The sequence below is a fragment of the Ursus americanus genome, chromosome 23 (assembly GCF_024610735.1).
Source record: "Ursus americanus isolate L20-20 chromosome 23, mUrsAme1.1.p, whole genome shotgun sequence".
NCBI lineage: Eukaryota > Metazoa > Chordata > Mammalia > Carnivora > Ursidae > Ursus > Ursus americanus.
Genome location: NC_142149.1, coordinates 14,685,223 through 14,703,591, shown reverse-complemented (window position 1 = coordinate 14,703,591; position 18,369 = coordinate 14,685,223). Strand labels below are relative to the sequence as shown.

The 18,369-nt window shown below is 43.3% G+C and overlaps 1 protein-coding gene across 2 annotated transcripts in view; it reads left to right on the top strand.

Annotated features, from left to right (window-relative positions):
• Window positions 1-577: 577 nt before the first annotated feature.
• MAP3K3 (mitogen-activated protein kinase kinase kinase 3) overlaps window positions 578-18,369 on the top strand; it is a 58,403-nt gene continuing 40,611 nt past the window's right edge. Inside the window, exons 1-3 of one of the 2 annotated variants that reach the window (XM_045813935.2) lie at window positions 578-1,025; window positions 9,772-9,893; window positions 11,537-11,629. In XM_045813935.2, the coding sequence (XP_045669891.1) occupies window positions 1,022-1,025; window positions 9,772-9,893; window positions 11,537-11,629 (219 nt within the window). In that variant the 5' untranslated portion in view covers window positions 578-1,021. The remainder of the gene's footprint in view (window positions 1,026-9,771; window positions 9,894-11,536; window positions 11,630-18,369) is intronic. The other variant, XM_045813936.2, reaches the window with a different exon arrangement.

The following is an 18,369-nucleotide window of genomic DNA, read 5'->3' as shown; positions in this document are numbered from 1 at the left end:
GCGCAGCGTCCGGACGGGAGGACTTGTCGGGATCGGGCGGCAGGGGTGGCCACACGCCGGGAAGCACTCAGAGCCAGAACCCTCCCCGCTTATTGCGCGCCGGGTGCGGGCACAGGGAGGGGCGGGAGGCCGGCGGCCGCTCCAGCCGCTTTCCCAAAGGCCAGCCCCAAAGTAGCCGGAGGGGAATAGTGCCAGCCCGCGCGCCCGCCGAGCTTTCAGTGACCGACGGGAGGTGGGAATGTGGGCGGAGCCTTACGCGCGAGCTGTGATTGGAGCAACCAACACCTCCCGGGGAGAGAGGGCGGGCGAGACGGCGAGGGATGCGCAGAGGCGGGTGCTCAGAGCCGTCTGCGTGATTGGCTAGCAGAGAGTGAACCGTGTGCTGTTTCGATGATTGGCGGGCAGTAGACAGCCCTCGGAAACGGCCTTGGCTTCGCCCATTGGCATCCTGCGAGAGTAGGCGGGATTGGTTCATCGTGTGGTGCTGATGATTAGCTGGCGACTGAGAGTTAGGGTGTTGGGGAGAGAGCGGGGTTGGGGGGCGACTGGGGCAGCGACTTCCTCCCTGTTATTGGCTGGTGAAGTGAGTGGGGGTGGTACGAAGGTCCAGCGACTGCCTGGGATTGGCGGGCGCTGCGGTGAGTGACAGACAAGGGGGCGAGCTGCGCGACCAGCGGTTTGTTTTTCGGAGCGTTCCTGAGGTGGAGAACGGTGGCCGGACGGAGCGACTGCGGGACTGAGAGACTGGAGGGCGGGCGGGCCGAGCGGCGCCGCCGAGGCCGGGCTGGGCCGAGCCGAGGAGCGCCGGGGATGTAGCGGGCCACCCTGCCCATGCCACAGCGCCCGGCCGCGGGCGGAGCCGGAGCCGGAGCCTGGGGAGGCGGCGGGGGCCCAGAGCGCAGCCCGCGCCCCCCGCGCGGAGCCAGGCCCGCTGCCGTCCCCGCCGCCCGGGCCCCCGGCATGCAGCTCCGGCTGCGGAGGTGACACTCGGGCCCGAGCCGCCGCCGCCGCCATCGCCACCATGGGTGAGTGTCGCCACCGCCCCGGCCTGTGACCGCGCTGCTTCGCGTCGCCCCGCCCCGGGCTGAAGGGAGGAGGACCCTGGGCCGCCGCCTGACAGGCATGGACAGCCCGCCCGGCCCGGGCTGCGGACCGCCGGCGACCAGCCCGCCCCGCTCGTGGCTCGGCGGCTCGGGCGGGGGTTCGGTTTTCCCGGCCCGCCAGGGCGGTCCCGACCGGCGTAGACCACTGGGCAGCCTTCTTCCGGGCCGCGCGGCGGGCGCATCCCGAGGAGGCGGCGGCAGGATCGAGGGCCCGTGCTCGGCGGGGCAGCCCGCTCCGGCCCGGGCGAGCCGGACCGCGAGCCCGAGGGCGGGGGAGCGGGAGCTCAGTGTGGGGCCCGGGCTGGAGGCTGGTGCAGGCCCAGCTGCTGTTGTGTCTTTTCCTTGATTTGCTTTTTTTTCCTGCCTGTGTCATTTCCTTCCCTTTGCTCACACAGGCCGGCCAGCGAGAGTTCCCGGGGCTTGCTCTCGAGCCCTGTGCGCGCCCCAGCGCAGGGGGGAGGGCGTGCGGGGAGATAGGCTGGGAGGTGATTAAAACAGCAATCACTGTTATCAACAGCGCAGTTGAGAAATGCGAGCCCCACGCAGATTGCTGGAGGTTAGGATTTGGTCGGGGACTGCCAGTTATAATTCGCATCCTACTTTTTGAAAAATCCATTATTTTTATTTAGCGGTATCCCTGAAAGTATGTAACTTATTTTAAAAGAAGCATTCTCTGCACAAAAGAATCTATGAAATCATTTCCTTTTTATCAATACTTGCAATTTCAGTTGTGAAGATGTAATCTAAGAAACGCTTTTAATGTGTTCCACACGCGGCATTTGAACTGAATTATATTTCGTTGTCCTTTTTGGTAATTTAGCAAATGATTATTGGACTAGGTTAAGTAGCAGATAACATTTTAGATGTACTTTGCTTCTCTTGTTGGATCGGTTATTGTGATACTGTTGTCCACAATCACAAGTTTTGCAAAGCATTTTGTATTGTCCTAAATGAACACTTCAGTGAAACTTCAATGAAAGGATCCTTTGCAAAGGCATTCATTGTATCTGTGAAGTGCCATGCATGTGAAGAGAGAACGTTAATATTTGCTTTGCGCTATAGCAAGGTCAGGTCATTTTCATAGAAGGTTAAGTGTATGCTGTGTCACATTGAGCAGATATTGTTTTGCTGCCTGTCTCTACACTGTGCCTTTGAATGGATTGCCTTGTTCTGTTCTGCGCTGCCCTTGTACAGTAAAGGATGGGCTTGTTCATTTGCTGGGTTTACTGTTTCCTTCCCATGCTTTGCTTCAAGCTTGCTCTTCTAGGGTAAGTCTCCTGTGACAGTAAGCAGAAAAGGAACCCAGTAAGGCTTGGTATTTAAATACATAATTCAACAAATACTTACCAAACATTTACTATAAATGGGGCACATGATTCTTCTTGTCCTCCCCAGGCTTCAAACATTTATCTTGTGTTTTGGAATTTGGTGATCGAACTCAATCCTTGAATTGGTTTGTGGAACCTATGTTTGTGATAGTCTTTACTCTTTGTCTTGTGAGGGCAATCTTAAGTCCCAAGAGACAGTATGTGATACTTGAGGATGGGCAGCCTCCCACTCCCCACTTTATTGACTACTGCATTAGTAAGAGTGCCCAGATTTGTTGATTATATTTGCATGTCCAACATGAAAATAGATGTCAGCCTGTTTTCACATTCCAAGACATTTTTAAAAACTATTTTAAGTGTATGAGTTTATGGAGAGACAGTGATGGGGAGGAAAGGAGCTATATAGGTGGGGGCCAGAACCCTAAAGAAGAAAGGATCAGGAACTCTGCTTTTCATTTGTTCCCATGTCTGTTTTACATAAAGCAACTGAGGCAGTGAGAGGGGAACTAACTTACCTGGTGGCTGCCATATATTAGGCAAGCTGGTTTAAGAGCCACTGCCTCGCTTTCTTCAGCAGGTTCTCTTCATACCATTCTCTCTTTTATAGATGACCTTGATATGCAATTAGATCTAATACTGAATTCTTCCAGAGCCTGGATCTTTAATTTACTTTATAAAAGGTTCAGCAAGGATATGTGTACACACACACACACACACACACACACACACACACAGAGTCTCTCTCTTAAATACTGTTTTCCATTTTGGTGATGTGTATGATATGATGAAAATTCATATTCCCAGGTTAGTTTGCTTTAGTTGCTGTGGTTCTAAATAAACTATGATACAGCAAGAGGTTGGTAAGAGAGACATACAGACTTACTAATATTTTCATTATACTTGTTAAATTCAGCCCAGTGAGGAAAGGACCAAAACTAATTGGGAGTCCCTGCCCTGCAGGTTCTTTGGTTAACAGTCATATTTTCCTGAGCTGTTCAAAGCCCCAGACTCAAGCTTGTTTGACAACTTGGGTTGGTAATAAAAACAGGTTAGATTTTATATTGGCTGTTAGCTCTAGTAGATTTCTAATGGGAACTACACTTACCCTGTAGTACACTTATCCTGGTAAATAATAGGATATATGGAGATATGCTTCTTTTTTTGGGCTTTGATACTGTGTGGTTATTAAAAAAAATGGGATTGACTTGTCATTTTTCTTGGTCACACTAGAATTCTCTCCCAGTTTTAGTAAGTATAGTGGCAAATGCTGTTAATAACACTTGAGACTAATTCACTAGTGCATATTTGGACTTTTTATAAATGCAGTCTGAAACTTAGTGGGAAGTGTTACTGAAAAAACATGTAACAACTTGGAAATGTTACAGGAAACTATAGTGAACTGAATACAGGATTAAGGATGGGTTGGTTCTGCTTGGATAGCTTGGTTGAAAGTCAGAATCATTGTGATTTACAGAAACCTTGGATCTCTAAGGATCTGGGGCTGTTGTGAGCTCCCAGTTAGACCAGTGTCAACGCAGCTTGTCTAGAATCTGACAACCTGACAATCTAGACTCTGGTCAACATGTGTTTTAATTGAAATTGGGGTCACAATTTACTGAGTCAGCCTGGCCATATGTCAGCTAGATTTCTGATTTTTTTTAAATGACAGTTTTATTTTATTTTATTTTATTTTATTTTATTTTATTTTATTTTATTTTATTTTATTTTATTAAAGAATTTATTTATTTACTTGAGAGAGAGTAAGCAGTACTAGGGGTGGAGTGAGGGAAGGGGCAGAGGGAGAGGGAGAAGCAGACTTCCCACTGAACAGTGAGCCCCGCAGGGCTCAGTCCCAGGACCCTGGAATCATGACCTGAACCAAATGCAGATGCTTAACCTACTGAGACACCCATGCGCCCCTGACAGTTGGATTTTAAAACTGAATTTAGGCATTCATAAAAAGTAAATATCCAACTGAATATTACTTAGGGGAATACACAAAGGATAAGAAGCAGTTTTCTTGGTTCTGTCTGTATAAGCTATTCCTTTAGTCTTTGCTCATTTATTTATTGAGTGTCTCTTATGTGTCAGGAGCAGTATTAGGCCCTATATCTGCATTATCCTGCCTTAAGAAGTTACCTTAAGGGGCGCCTGGTTGGCTCAGTCGTTAAGCGTCTGCCTTTGGCTCAGGGCGTGATCCTGGCGTTCTGGAATCAAGCCCCACATCAGGCTTCTCGCTGGGAGTCTGCTTCTTCCTCTCCCACTCCCCCTGCTTGTGTTCCCTCTCTTGCTGGCTGTCTCTCTCTCTCTCTGTCAAATAAGTAAATAAAATCTTAAAAAAAAAAAAAAAGAAGTTACCTTAAGAAGGTAAGGTGAACCAGAAACATGTAAACAAGTGAGTGCAAGGAGGTGTTGTAGGTACTTTGTCAAAATGGTGTAAAGGTGCATAGGAGCGAGAAATCAGTTCTGTAGTTTTGGGATTGACATACATAATCCTATAGTCTCCAGACCTTTAGGTTAATTTCATTAAACATTAAAATAAAATATAGTGATGATATGTTGATTCTTCTGAGGAAGCAACAGCTTCCTTTGTAATATGTATTTTTAAATTTTAGGGGCGCCTGGGTGGCTCAGTCAGTTAAGTGTCTGCCTTTGGCTCAGGTTATGAGCTTGGGGTCCTGGGATTGAGTCCTGAGTCAGGCTCCCTGCTCAGTGGGGAGTCTGCTTCTCCCTCTCCCTCTGCCTCTCTCCCAGCTTGTGCTCAGTCTCTCTCTCACTCTTACTCACTCTCTCTCTCAAATAAATAAATAAAATCTTTAAAAAATAAATTTTGAACCATCAGTTACTTTGGAAGGGCTCTTATATCCCAGAAACAGAAAAATAAACACCAGAATTTGACTATGAGATCTAGCAAAGGTTCAACCATGTCCATGAAGAAAAAAACGTTTCTTGTGAATTGAGGCTCAGGCCTTTTTGTTTGTACTTACTATAAAATGATGTTTGCCCAGGTATTGACAAGGTGGAGGCAGTGGGAGTATGTGAAGTGTCATGAAGATTAAGATAGTAAAATCGGGGGGTACCTGGGTGGTTCAGTTGGTTAAAGCATCTGCACTCAGCTTTGGTCATGATCCCAGGGTACTGGTATCAAGTCCTGCATCGGGCTCCCTGCTCAGTGGAGAGTCTGCTTCTCCCTCTGCCTGCTGCTCCCCCTGCTTGTGCTCACTCACACACACACTCTCTCTCTGTCAAATAAATAAAATCTTTAAAGAAAGAAAAAAAAAAGATAGTAAAATCTGACTCAGGGACACTGGAAACAGCAGTGAGCAGTGTCATCAGACGATCCGGCAGTGGTGGGTAGAGTGCTGGCCATGTGAAGAAATAACATTAGTTAAATGAAAACAATAATTAAAACATTACTTTGGGGATTTGTATATATGGAAAAGGGAGAGTGTCTGATATAGTACACAGATGTCATACAGGACAGCAATGTTTATTAAAGGACATGGTGCTACTAGAAACTTTTCTGGGTTTTTAGCCGAGGGAATTCATAAATGGGATGCCTTAAGATCCTGCTTTTAGATAGAAGCAGTAGTTCAGTCTGCAAGATTGTCTTCATGCTGGAGCTAAGGAGAGAGGAGTGTGTTGCCTGGCAGCCTCCAGACCATAGGTCAGGGTATCTGGAGAAGAAAAAGTCTGTGCTGCTGAATAATTACGGATAGCCGTCTGCTTGAGACTGCTTAAGAGCCTGAACTCTAATCCTTATTTCATAGATCCCTTCTTTTCTATTTTCTAATGAATACTCCTTCCCTTTATAGTCATAACCTCTTAATCTCTAGAATGAACTTCTTCCTCTGTGCTTCTTTCTGGTAGCTTTTAAGTGTGTCAAACCACCTCCATCCTCAGGAAATCTTTTCAAGGTTATAGCACACTAACTATTACCCCAGCCTCAAGTTGTTCATGTGTAAAGTTCACAAATGAATTGTTGATTTCTACTACTTCCAATTTCCTTTGAATCTCCAGCTTCTTGATTCCCTTTAAAATTTTGTTTCTGCCTCTACCAGTCTATTGGACCTGCCTGGCCTATGCCTGCCACTGTCCTTCTTTGGTCCTGATTGCTGTGATGTCACTCACTCTTGGTTTTGTTTTTGTTTTTTTTCCTAGTCCTCTTAAAGGTTTCTTTGCCAGCATACCTTCTTCCTAGTCTACCCAATAAGGATTACTACTGATTGAGGATCAGTTCCTGACCCACTTTTCTTCCCCTTGGTCCCCTCACTTGCTTTTAGGTCCTTTCTCATCTTCAGTTCATTTTTTAAGCTCTCCTGCATAGCTGGAACAGCTTGCTTTTCTGAAAGAATCCAGTTTATTCTGTTAATAATTTTGTGAAGTCATCTATAAAACCTCTTGCTACTCACTGTAAAAAATTTTTTTACACGTGCATGTTTATGTGCTTTGGTTTGTATATTGTCTAAGTCAGTTGCTTTATTTGTGTAACCTTGTATTTGGGTGTCATTCATTCTTTTACCCCTAGAGTTTAAACAGCTTGAAGTATCTTTCAGAACTATCTAATGTATAATACATATTGGTACTCAGTAAATGGTTTTTGTTAATGACTAATAAAAATCCAGGAATAAAATTAAGCATTAGGGTAGATTAAGTAGTGTCCAGTCTTTTCCCACCGACCTTTTCCATTGACAATGATAGCCAGCATTTTTTCTTTTTTTTAGCATTACTAAGTGTTAGTTAGGTACCATGAGGAATACTTTGTAAGTTTTTTCCTTTAGCCCTCACAGCAGCTCTGTGAGAGGATACTTTTATTATCTGCATTTTGCAGATGATGAAACTGAGGCTTAGGGGGAATAAGTGATTTGTTCAAAGCCTCCTTAAATCCAGGTCTTTCTGACGTCACAGGGCATATAAATGACTGCTGCACTCTAAGAAAGCTGCTATTTGTTTTTAAAAGTTTTGTTTGTTTGTTTTTGTTTTTGAGGAATACCATACTGGAGTGCTGATAATTCAGTTAAAATCTCAATCCAGGAAGAAATGCCTAAAAGAGCCGCGTGATTTACTTCCTGTCTTTATCCACATCCTCAGCTTTAAGTATCAGTTTAAGAACCTGTCTGCCTCTAGCAGTGTTTTCGACTTTGACAAAAATCAGATTCTACCCTGTGTCCCTTGTGTCAGTTATCCTGAGTTTTAGGAGATAGTGCCAAACCATGCCTCTAGTGTATTCTCAGTGCTGGAACTACCAAACAAGTTTATCCATGAAGTAATGCCAGGAATTGGTTAGCTTCCTGGAAACCGAATTTGTCAACCTGATAAACCAGCTCTTATAATAGCATCATCTTATACAGAATTAGAAATGATTCTGTTGTTCTACTTGTGGCTTTGACTTGAAAAGCATGTGTGTTGTGCGTCTCTGTGTGTGTATTCACATCCATCTAGGTTCAACATCTGAGTTGAGGCAACAACAGAAATTACCAATTCGCAGGATGGTTACCTTGATACTGAAAATTCCATGTATTTTCCTGTTAGGAATATCACTAGATGTGCCTCAGAAAACACCTGCCTAGTCATAATCCTCTTTATAGTGATCCTAATTTACTGCTACAGTTGGCCCCAAAATTGTATACACATATATTAAATAGTATATAAGCCAACTTAATATATAAGCCTATAGATATTATATATATAAGCAAGTCTTCCTAGCTTAGATGTTATGCTCTAATTTTTGAATCTTGGTTGGGAGGTTAAAAAACAAAACAAAACAAAACAAAATATCATCCAAGTTCCCTTTCTTTAAGGAGCCTATAGGGAAATTGCTAGAAAATATAAAATAATTTATGGGATGTATGTGTTTGTGTTTTTTTCACTGTGACAGTTTGTTTATTTTATCTTGGGTTGTATGTGTTTTAATTTTGACATGTCTTTCTGTAGATACCCACTTCCTTTACATTCACTATCCCATTTATTTATCCTTTTGGTTCTACATCAACTCTCACACACACTTTGGTATATATTTTGAAATGGAATTAGATGCGAAGCTACTGTACTGGTGTTTTTCTTGCACATTTTAAGTCTCACTTTACTTTTATGAGCAGGCAAAAACCTCCACATGGGCACCCTTCTCTTTCCTTTCCTACACCTCCTCAGAGGGCATGTAGGGCCCCTGAGCACATTTGATGTAGAAAGAGGGAAGAGACAAATAACACAGATTTACTTCCTATATGTCATGCTGTTCTTTCCACAAGGTGTTAGAACATTTCCAAGGACCAATGACAAAAGACAAAAGATAGGTGCTTGTTTGGGTGGAGTCTCTTGTACTTGCTTCTTTTAAGGTGTGCTTCAGGTCTCCAAGTGACTCAGTTGTCACCAAAACATGTGTAACAATTTATCTTTCATATTCCTTTCTAGATCAACAGATTTATTTTCAACTCCCAAATGCTGTTTGAGTGGACAAGGATCTCCTGAAGGACCTATGAGAATTTTGCAAAACATGGAATTGGGCTGGTTTGGGCTCTGGGTTTTGTCCATTTGTCTTCAGTGCATGAGGATTCTAGTACTCCGTGCTATTTCAAGAAAAGGGGATTAAAAGTAATGCCAGTAAGGCGGAGACAATGCATTGCTTGGTCAGTTAGGGAAGAAAAACAATAGAACTGCCTTTTGGCTTCCCTGTGGGAAGCAGAAGGCCTATAAACTTGTAAGGAGTTGGGAGGGGGGGCGTTCAAAGAGTAGGCTTGTAAAACAACTTCTGTTCAAAGCACCTACCTGAGGTCCTTGTTTGGTACCTTTTAAAATGTGCTCTTCTACATGGGATGCTTCAAGAATAAGTCCGTGTGTGACTCTGACCCATAATCAGCTCTCCGTGAACGCATCTTTTCACCCAGTACCCTACTACACTGTGCTGTGGTGTTGTTCACTCCAACTTTTTATCTGTTTTTCCTGGGTGAGTTTCTCTGGCACTGGAAGAATTGCCCTGTTTGAGCACCTCCCTTGCCACCAGTGAATTGGTAAATATTGCTGCCAGAAATCTTATTGGAGATTTGTTAAGAATCCATTAAAATTTAAGTGACTATAGTCTGACCTCACCTACTCTTCAGACGTCAGATGCACGTGATTATAGTTACAGGGTCTGTCATTTTACCTGGGCAGAACTCCCTGAGTATTAGTCATATAATTTGTGATAGTAATTTGCTGGTCTGTATTTTTTTTAAGTTTTTATTTAAATTCCAGTTAGTTAACATACAGTGTAATATTAGTTTCAGTTGTACAATTTAGTGATTCAACACTTACCTGTGGTCCATATTAAAGTATCTTATCCCGTGTCCTCTCTTTCATTGCAGACGAACAGGAGGCATTGAACTCAATCATGAAGGATCTGGTGGCCCTCCAGATGAGCCGACGTCCCCGGGTGCCTGGATATGAGACCATGAAGAACAAAGACACGGGTCACCCAAATAGGCAGGTGTGTGTGGCCATGGCAGACCCAACTAAATTGCTGGGGAGGGGTTTTCAAATGGGAAATATTTGAGAAGCCAAGGATACTCTAATACCAGGCTTGAATGTTACTGGCCCCTTTCTTTCACAGTCTGTTAAATGGTAAGTGATACATGCCAGTCAGGTGTGGGTCATGATCTGGAGGCCCAAAGCCTTGTGCATCCGACCTTGTGCCTAGTGTTTCATCTGTAGAGAATAAGAATAATTCCTTCACTTGTAGAGACAGTATTCATATAACTGTTCCTTTACTGATTATTTGGCAAATGTTTAATCCAGATTCATAATCTCTAACTCAGAAGGTTTTTAACTACCTTACAGTATATGCTTAGGAAAAGTTAATTATTTTTAGTATTAGCTTATGTAAAATATAATTAGGAAGGGAAATTTATTTAATAAAATGTCATATAATATATTCTAAAGGTAACAATAAAATCTACTGTTTTTTACAGTTGTTTCCCCCTTATATTAACTCAGGTGGTTGAGAGTGCCTATTTTATTGAGAGTTGTGTGCTTCTTTAGGAAAACAATTCCTATTTTTGTTAACATTTAAACTTGTGCACTGTTGAGAACCTTCTTCCTACCTCCAGTGTCATTTACAAACTCCCTGATTCCTGGGTACTTTGGCCTGCAGAAAGGAGTGAATGATGGAGAGCTTTCCTTCCTAGTGGGTATCTAGTGCTATATCATATGGCTGTGTTTGTGGTGTGTTTGGTGAAAATTTGTCTGTGCCGTTTTCCCTTGTGGTTCTCTTCGTTATCAGCTAACCTCTTTCCTCGTTTGCACCTTGTTTACCAATTCTTCAGAAGAATCCTTGGTTCCTAGAGAAAGAGTAAGGCCCTAGAACTTTTACTGTCTAAGGTCTGCTAGGTATAGCCTCTCAGAGTATTTCCTGCCTTTAGGAAATCTAGGGACCCTGAGTCCTTTTGTTTCATGATATAACCGAAGGATTAGCTTAGAAAGCTGCTTTTATTTTTATGGCTACCACAAAACTGGGGGAACAACAGAATAGGGCCCATTCTTGTACTATTTTCATATATTATTCTGTCTAATTGTGTGGGTTTTGCCTTGCAGTAACTCTTTTCTATTCAAAGCTGCTTTTGGAAGGAGCATTTTACCAGAAGTGAGTCCCCTCCCCCAGGCTTGAGCCTAATGACCTCACTTTCCTTCCTGTCTTCCTATGTGGAGTGTGCTGCTCCAGTCAGCTGATCTTTCTCCAAATGGGGCTATTAGCATGGATATCAGTTAGGTGAAAAGGGGAAGCTTTCTTGAGTTGGAAGACCCAAAGGGACCAGGCTGGGAAGAGGAGGGTGGCGTGGTGGTCCCTGATCATTCCTTGAAGGAAGATTACCTTTTAGAGATCCTTCTGCTTAGAACCTAAAAGCGTTTGTAAGAAACGTCCTGATCTTGTACTGTGCCTGCTGCTGTGTTATTAAAGTAAAGTCAGTGGTGTTGAAAGGAGAAGGCTGTAAAAAAAAGGATTGCCTGTTGGTTAGGAGGTAATCTTAACAAGAGGTAGTGGTTTTGAGTACCCACAATTTACTTGAATATCATCAATTTTTTCTGTTGCGTGGAGGGTACAAATTATTAACCTCAGTCTTTTTGTTTTTAAAGAAAAAACACAACAGCAGCAGCTCAACCCTTCTGAACAGCCCCACAGTAACAACAAGCTCATGTGCAGGGGCCAGTGAGAAAAAGAAATTTTTGGTAAGGAACCAAATTACTCGTAAAGCTAAAATGTGCTTTCAGATTTGATCCAAGTGCTGGAAGAGTGTGGAGTTCATTTCCTAGACAAGTCATTTTAGTGGATTTAGCACTGGTTACTCATTACCTATGTTCTATGCTTTTAGTCACCATTTCACAGAACAGTATTATTCATAAGCAGCCTCTGTCAGTGCTGTCCAGTATACTTTGTGTGATGATAGACGTGTTCTATATCTGTGCTGTCCAGTGCAGTAGCCACTAGCCACACGTAGCTATTGAGCCACTGAGGAAGTGAATTTTAGATTTTATTTAATTTTAATTAGTTTTAGTTTAAATAGCCATATGTGGCTAGTGGCTACTGTCTTGGACAGCACACCTTTATATATTCTATAAGGGACTGTTGGCTTGCTGGGCAAGAAATTAAGTGCGTGCTTGGAGGTGTTTAGCGATTCATTGGGATATTCATTCCTCCACACAGATCACGTGTTTCTACACATTGTGATAAGCTCATCAGTGGGAATCCTATCTGCGATTCTATTTCAGGAGGCATGGGGATGTGGGGGACATGTGAAGCTGTGGAACTAACATGGCTGTTTAGAAATGGAAGCTCAAAGTTTTACCCTAGTATTGGGTAAAAGGCAGTGAAAATGTTAAGATCACCCTTTTCCCTTAATAAAGTCAAGATTGTAGAATGGTCTTTCTTGGGAATTGTAGCAGATGATCAGCTTCTGACCAGGAAGGGTATTCTTCAGCAAAATCCAAAAGCAGAAATGGGGAGAAAGTCTCAGTGAATACATTTCTAGGAAGGATGGGGTGAGATCGCGGTAGGGGAGACCTTGGAGGGAGATGTGTTTACAGCTTAGTGTAATGAAAATGAACTTGGCCTAAGAGTCTGGCGATGTTAATAATCTGTTAACATAGGACTTTACAATTTACAGAGTGAATCCATATTTATTAATATTATTGTTTTTGTTTGCTTGGGCTTAGGATAGAATTAAACCATTTTCTCCATTACCAATTCTGCCAGAAGGTCCATACTTGGGAGAGAGGAATGAAAGATTAAAACCTAATTTAAATGGCTAAGAGATGCCAAATTAGCTAGGAAATGTCAAATAGGGCTAAAGATTCAAATTGCAGAGTTCCAGCTGAAAGTAACCAAGTATTTTGGCCAGCAGGAAAGGTTGCATATTCAGGGAGGGGATGGTGCCAACAGAGGCAAAGAGTGCTTACTTCAGCGTGAGAAGGGCAGTATTGGCTACAGGGCAGAGCTGAGATTGGCATCACCTCATGGGGCTCAGGCTGGACACAGCAAAGGAAAGCCAGAAGAGCTCTGGGTTCATCGACAGAAATGTTGGGGGGGCTGAGGCCTGGAAGAACTGGAAAAACCTAACTTAATATCTCTGCTTGGTAGGACTTCAGACATCCTCTTCCCTAAGTGAACAAGCTACAAAACTAATTGAAAAAGAGAATGCATTTGGCAACAACTAAGCATTCTGAGCAGCTATGGAAGTGCATGGGCAATGAGGTGCTTAGCTATGAACTGTTTGCTAGGAGGTAGGCTCTGTGCTCTCTTCTTCCTTCTGTGCATTAGATCCCTGAAAGCCTATAGCCTCATTAGAGCTGGTTGAACATTCTTAGATGCATGGCCCATCCCAGGTGTGGCTGGGGCATGTGGGCAGTTTTGCAGGCCGCGGTGAGCAGCATCCCTTTACTGGTCATCACCTCACAGTGCTTTATCAGCAGGTGCAATTTCTCTGTGAGGGTGACAGCTTAGTATAGTGAATAGAGCACTGGCCTGGAAATTATTGTCACTAATCCATTAACCTAGGATTTTACAGTGTACTTTCAACAACAACAGTTAACAATAATAACAACAGCCGTAGGTACATGTATAATACTTTAAAGTTTGCAAAGTGCTTATGCAAATGTATTGAGTAGAGCCGGGAAGCAAACCCAGATCTTCTGACTCCTGGTCACAGTAATTTTACTGTGTATAAGTCTAATAATCTTTCTAAACCTCAGTTTTTCCATCTGAAATATAGACATAATAATACCCACCATGTCTACTTCTTAAAGGTGTTGTAAGATCATAGAATGTAAAGCATTTTGTACATTGTGAAACAAATGTACGGATGTAAAGTCTTAGTGATTACATCACTTCTGTTCTGGCATTGCGGAATGAGCACTAACGGAAGCTTCTAATCAGAACTCTGCATACTGTCACGGAACTGAAAGGGTTAAGGTTTTCTACCTTTATTGGATTGTTATTCCTTTCTATCAGATAGTCCTTTGCAAACTTCTGAAGCTAGCCTAATCTTTAAAAATCCCAGTGGGGGAAGACATAGAATCTTTATTTTTTTAAAAGATTTTATTTATTTATTTGAGAGAGAGGGAGAGCATGAGCAGGGGGGAGGCACAGAGGCGCAGAGGGAGAGGCAGACACCCTGCTGAGCAGGGAGCCTGACCCGGGACTCATCCCAGGACCCTGGAATCATGGCCTGAGCTGAAGGCAGATGTTGTGTGAATCACCCACATGCCCAAAATAGAATCTTTAATTCCAGTTTCTCTCAAATCTTACCAAACTGGTAAGGCTTGAACAGAACCCAGGGTCTCCTGGGTCACACCTTGCAGATGTTCACTAGTGGGTGCTTCGGAATGGAAGAGTTGCTTTCCTCATTGCAGGCACTAGCAGGACAGAGCTCTTGGCTATCATTTCTGAAGAAGGAGAATTCTAGGGGCTGTTCCTCAAGTAAGGGCAGTGATTGAGCAGACTGTCTTGCTTTTACTGTGATAGACCTGGCTCTTAGGACTTCCTTTCTCTTTCAAGGGTTGTTGATAAGGTAGTCTGGCTAGTTTGAAAATAAAACGTAAAGCAATATAGAAGCCTGATATTTTATTTTGTAAGAAGATTGCTTTACTTATATTTTATATACATATATATATTTACATTTATTTATGTGTTTGTGTACAGTGGTGGTTTATTAGGCAGCCATAGATAAATAATATACCATTTAATCATTGATTCATTCAGACACTCACTGAGTGCAATGCAGGGACTGAGGACGTAGAAAGAACTAGGGCAGAAAATGTTGCTTTATAATCATGTCTTCTATTGATCTCTTTGGAGTTTCCAGAGTCACACAAAATTATTTTCGTTGTCCTTTTTTTCCCTTCTCATTTATTTAATATCTTTGACAAAATAAGGACTCCAGTGCCAAAGATGGGGGAGCCATCAAAGATACCTAGCAAATACAGGGAAAAGGAGGTCTACAGAATCAGAACAATGGCTAGCTGCGGGCTTGTCAGGTCAAATTAGTTCACAAACCTTTGTTTAATAAACTCTGATTTTTGCAGGGATTCTTGGGAGCTCTCTTGGGTTACATGTGCAGTTGTTGAGTTTAGACTTCAAGAAGGTTATTTCTACTTAAGTTTGGTATCATTGGGACGCCTGGGTGGCTTAGTCGGTTGGGCGCCTGCCTTTGGCTCAGGTCATGATCCCGAGGTCCTGGGATCGAGTCCCGCATTGGGCTCCTTGCTCGGCAGGGAGCCTGCTTCTCCCTCTGCCTGCCGCTCCCCCTGCTTGTGTGCTCTCTCTCTCTCTGACAAATAAATAAATAAAATCTTTAAAAAAAAAAAACAAAAAACTTTGGTATCATTGTTAGTTACTCCTGTCACCCCTGCTAAGATCCCAAATCTGTAGTTCAACTTGCACTATTCCCCTGGCCATGGCCCTCACTGTTACTGGATGGGGCTCTGGTGGGCAGGAGACTTGAACTTGCCTCGACCTGAATTTTTGTACTGGAACTTTTCTTCTTAGCAGGGATGGCACCTCTCCCTGTTCAATGTGTGCCTATAGTCCAGCCTCTTAGATGTACAGAGAAATAATGTTCCCTGTACCCTGAGAATCATACAGTCTTATTGGGAAGTGAGGAATACATGAAAAAGAGAAACTGAGGTGGGGTGCCTGGATGGTATAGTCGGTTAAGCATCCAACTCTTCGTTTCAGCTGGGCTTGTGGTCTCAGGGTTATGAGATCAAGCCCAGCGTCAGTCTCTGTGCTCAATGGGGAGTCTGCTTGGGATTCTCTCTCTCCCTCAGCTCCCCTACCCTGTGCTTTCTCTCTCTCTCTCTAAAATAAATTAAAAAAAAAAAAAAAGAAACTGAGGTAGGATGCAACTATGCCTAAAGATATGGTACAGATAGTGAGTGCTATAGGAGACTAGGAAAGTGAAGGGTGAACTTGAGCCGAAGGAGTTACAGAGTCATTTCTCAGGAGGTAGCACTTGCACTGTGTGAACATTTAGTTAGGTGGCAAGAAGGAAGGGTGGCACTCCAAGTCAGGAAACTGAACGGTTAAAGGCCTAGGGGAAAGAATGAACATGGCCTATTTCAGGATGATTGGGCTGGAGAGAGCATTCCTGCTGAGAACAGTGTGAGATGGCTAGGTAAATTGAGTGAGCGTAAATTCCAGAGGGCTTTGAGCGATAGCTGAGAATTTACACTTTATTCTATAGGTCAGGGGTGTGTGTCACTGATTACTTTTTGAACAAGGAAGAGACATGGTGAAAGCCGTGGTTAAGATGATTGAAACTATAGAGGAATGTAGAATGTGTTGGAAGAGAGAGCTGAGAAGTACAGAGAGGGACGAGGGGAAAGGGGCTCAGTCAGAGAAAGGACAGAGATAATGAGAAGTGGAGTGCTATACCAGAGGCCTTTGAAAGGAGAATTAGAGGGGAGAGGAAGGAAAGAATCAAACAGAACACAGAGGTTTGAGTCTGCAGCCAAGGGAATAGTGGTACCAATGTGAGAAATGGCAGTGCTGAGAAGGAAGACCAGTTTAGAAGGGTGGTTGGTGCAGACATACATGGAGCCAGGTTGAGTTTGAGATCATAGTGAAAAAAACTCAGATTGTGTGTGTGTGTGATTTTTGCAGGTCTAGAATCCCTTATCTGTGATTCTGAAATCCAAAGAGTACTGGAAACTGAAAGGCTTTTTTTTTTTTTTTTTTTTTTTTTGTAAATTTGTGGCAAACTCATTTGGCAGCAAAACCTGGCTTGAGTGGATACAGACCTATTTGTAGTCTTTATTTATTCCACTTATTGTGAGCATTCATACTTTTCACTACAAAAACTAATTTGTACTGTGTTAACAGAAAAACTCTAAATCTTAGGTGACTTAACACAATATGCCCAGTATGGGAAAGGGGAAGACAGTGTTCCCCATAGTCAGGGCCCTGGTTGAGGGCGGTCACACTGACCTGGGACATGTGGCTGCCAGGGAAGAGAGTATAGAACTCAGTGATGTTCCCAGCTCTTGGTCCGAACTAGTCATAAAGCCCCAAACTAACTTCAAGAGAGGCTAAGCAATGCAGAGGTGTGTGGGGAATACCTGTTCGTATACTGCCTCTGCCTTGGAAGTGCTGCCCCAGACCCCCTCCCCTGGTATTACATCGTAGATGGAACATGTAAACTGCCTCTCTAAGTAAATAGTACACTCTGACGCACTTTTGGCCCCACAGGTTTAGGCTAAAGGCTAATGGACCTGTGTTAGCATTTCTTGAGCACTTATCACGTGCCAGGCACTGTTCTCATATCTTTACCTAATTATTTCATTTAGTTTTTTTTGATAACTCTATGAGGTAAATACTGTTACTATTTGCACTTTACAGATGAGTAAACTGAGTCATAGATAGGTTAGTCAAATTCAATATCCTATAGTTAGGAGGTTGTAGAGCCAGGATTTGAAGCCAGACGGTTTGACTCTAGTGGCTACATTCTTAACAACTTATCTGCCTTAGCTACATGGCAGACAGAGGAAGTTTTGCTTGAGAGATTGGGGCTAGTCAGAGATTTGGGGATTTTCTATTTATAAGTTGCCTATTTTTTATTCCTACTGAAGAGAAGATGTGAGGAAAGAGGGAGAAATCCAGAGGCCGAAAGTCCAAACATCAAGGAACAGTCACGTGTTGGAGGAGGGGTGGGAGAAGGCGTGAGGAAGAGGAACCAGCAAAGAAGCAGAAGTGGTGAGAGTGGTGGCAGGTTGTCTGGGCTGGGATAGAGTCACAGAAGGCAAAGGAGGAGAGAACCTCATGAAAGAGGACTTGGCCGGCCACCAGAGTGAAATGTCTCAGAGAGACAAGGAGAATGGTTGGCTTAAGAAATTGAACAAAGTTATCTTTATCTGAATTTTCCTTATCCATGGCCTATTCTGGTCAGCCTGATAGGGGGAACTCAGATTTAGGAACTTGGCAGATGTGGGCACACCATGTGGTACATGCAGGCACCCTGCTCTGAAAAGGCTGTCACCACATCAGAGAAGGGATGCAGGGTGCTTGGCGTCTTTGTTTACACTGCTTACTAATCACAGGCTTGGTTAGTCTTAAGTAGGAGTGATTTATGGTTTAAGGCAAAAGTTTAATTCCCTTTCTAACTGAATACACATAGAATAGTGCTTGAATTATGGCCATCATGAAATAAATTTAGTGCCATCAGTCCCACAAAGGGACAGAGGGGATTACTGTATAAGTGCATCAAAGTGTAATGTCCCAGTTTAAGAGCTATTGCTATATGTTTTTTATTGCTATAAAAAGTTAGATAAAGATCAACAGAAGAATACAAATTTTTAATTTATTTTTTAAAATTATTTATTTTGAAGGGGAGAGAGAGAGGAGGGAGAGAATGTATGAGCAGGGGGAGGGGCAGAGTCAGAGGGAGAGAGAGAATCTCAAGCAGTGCGCTGAGCAC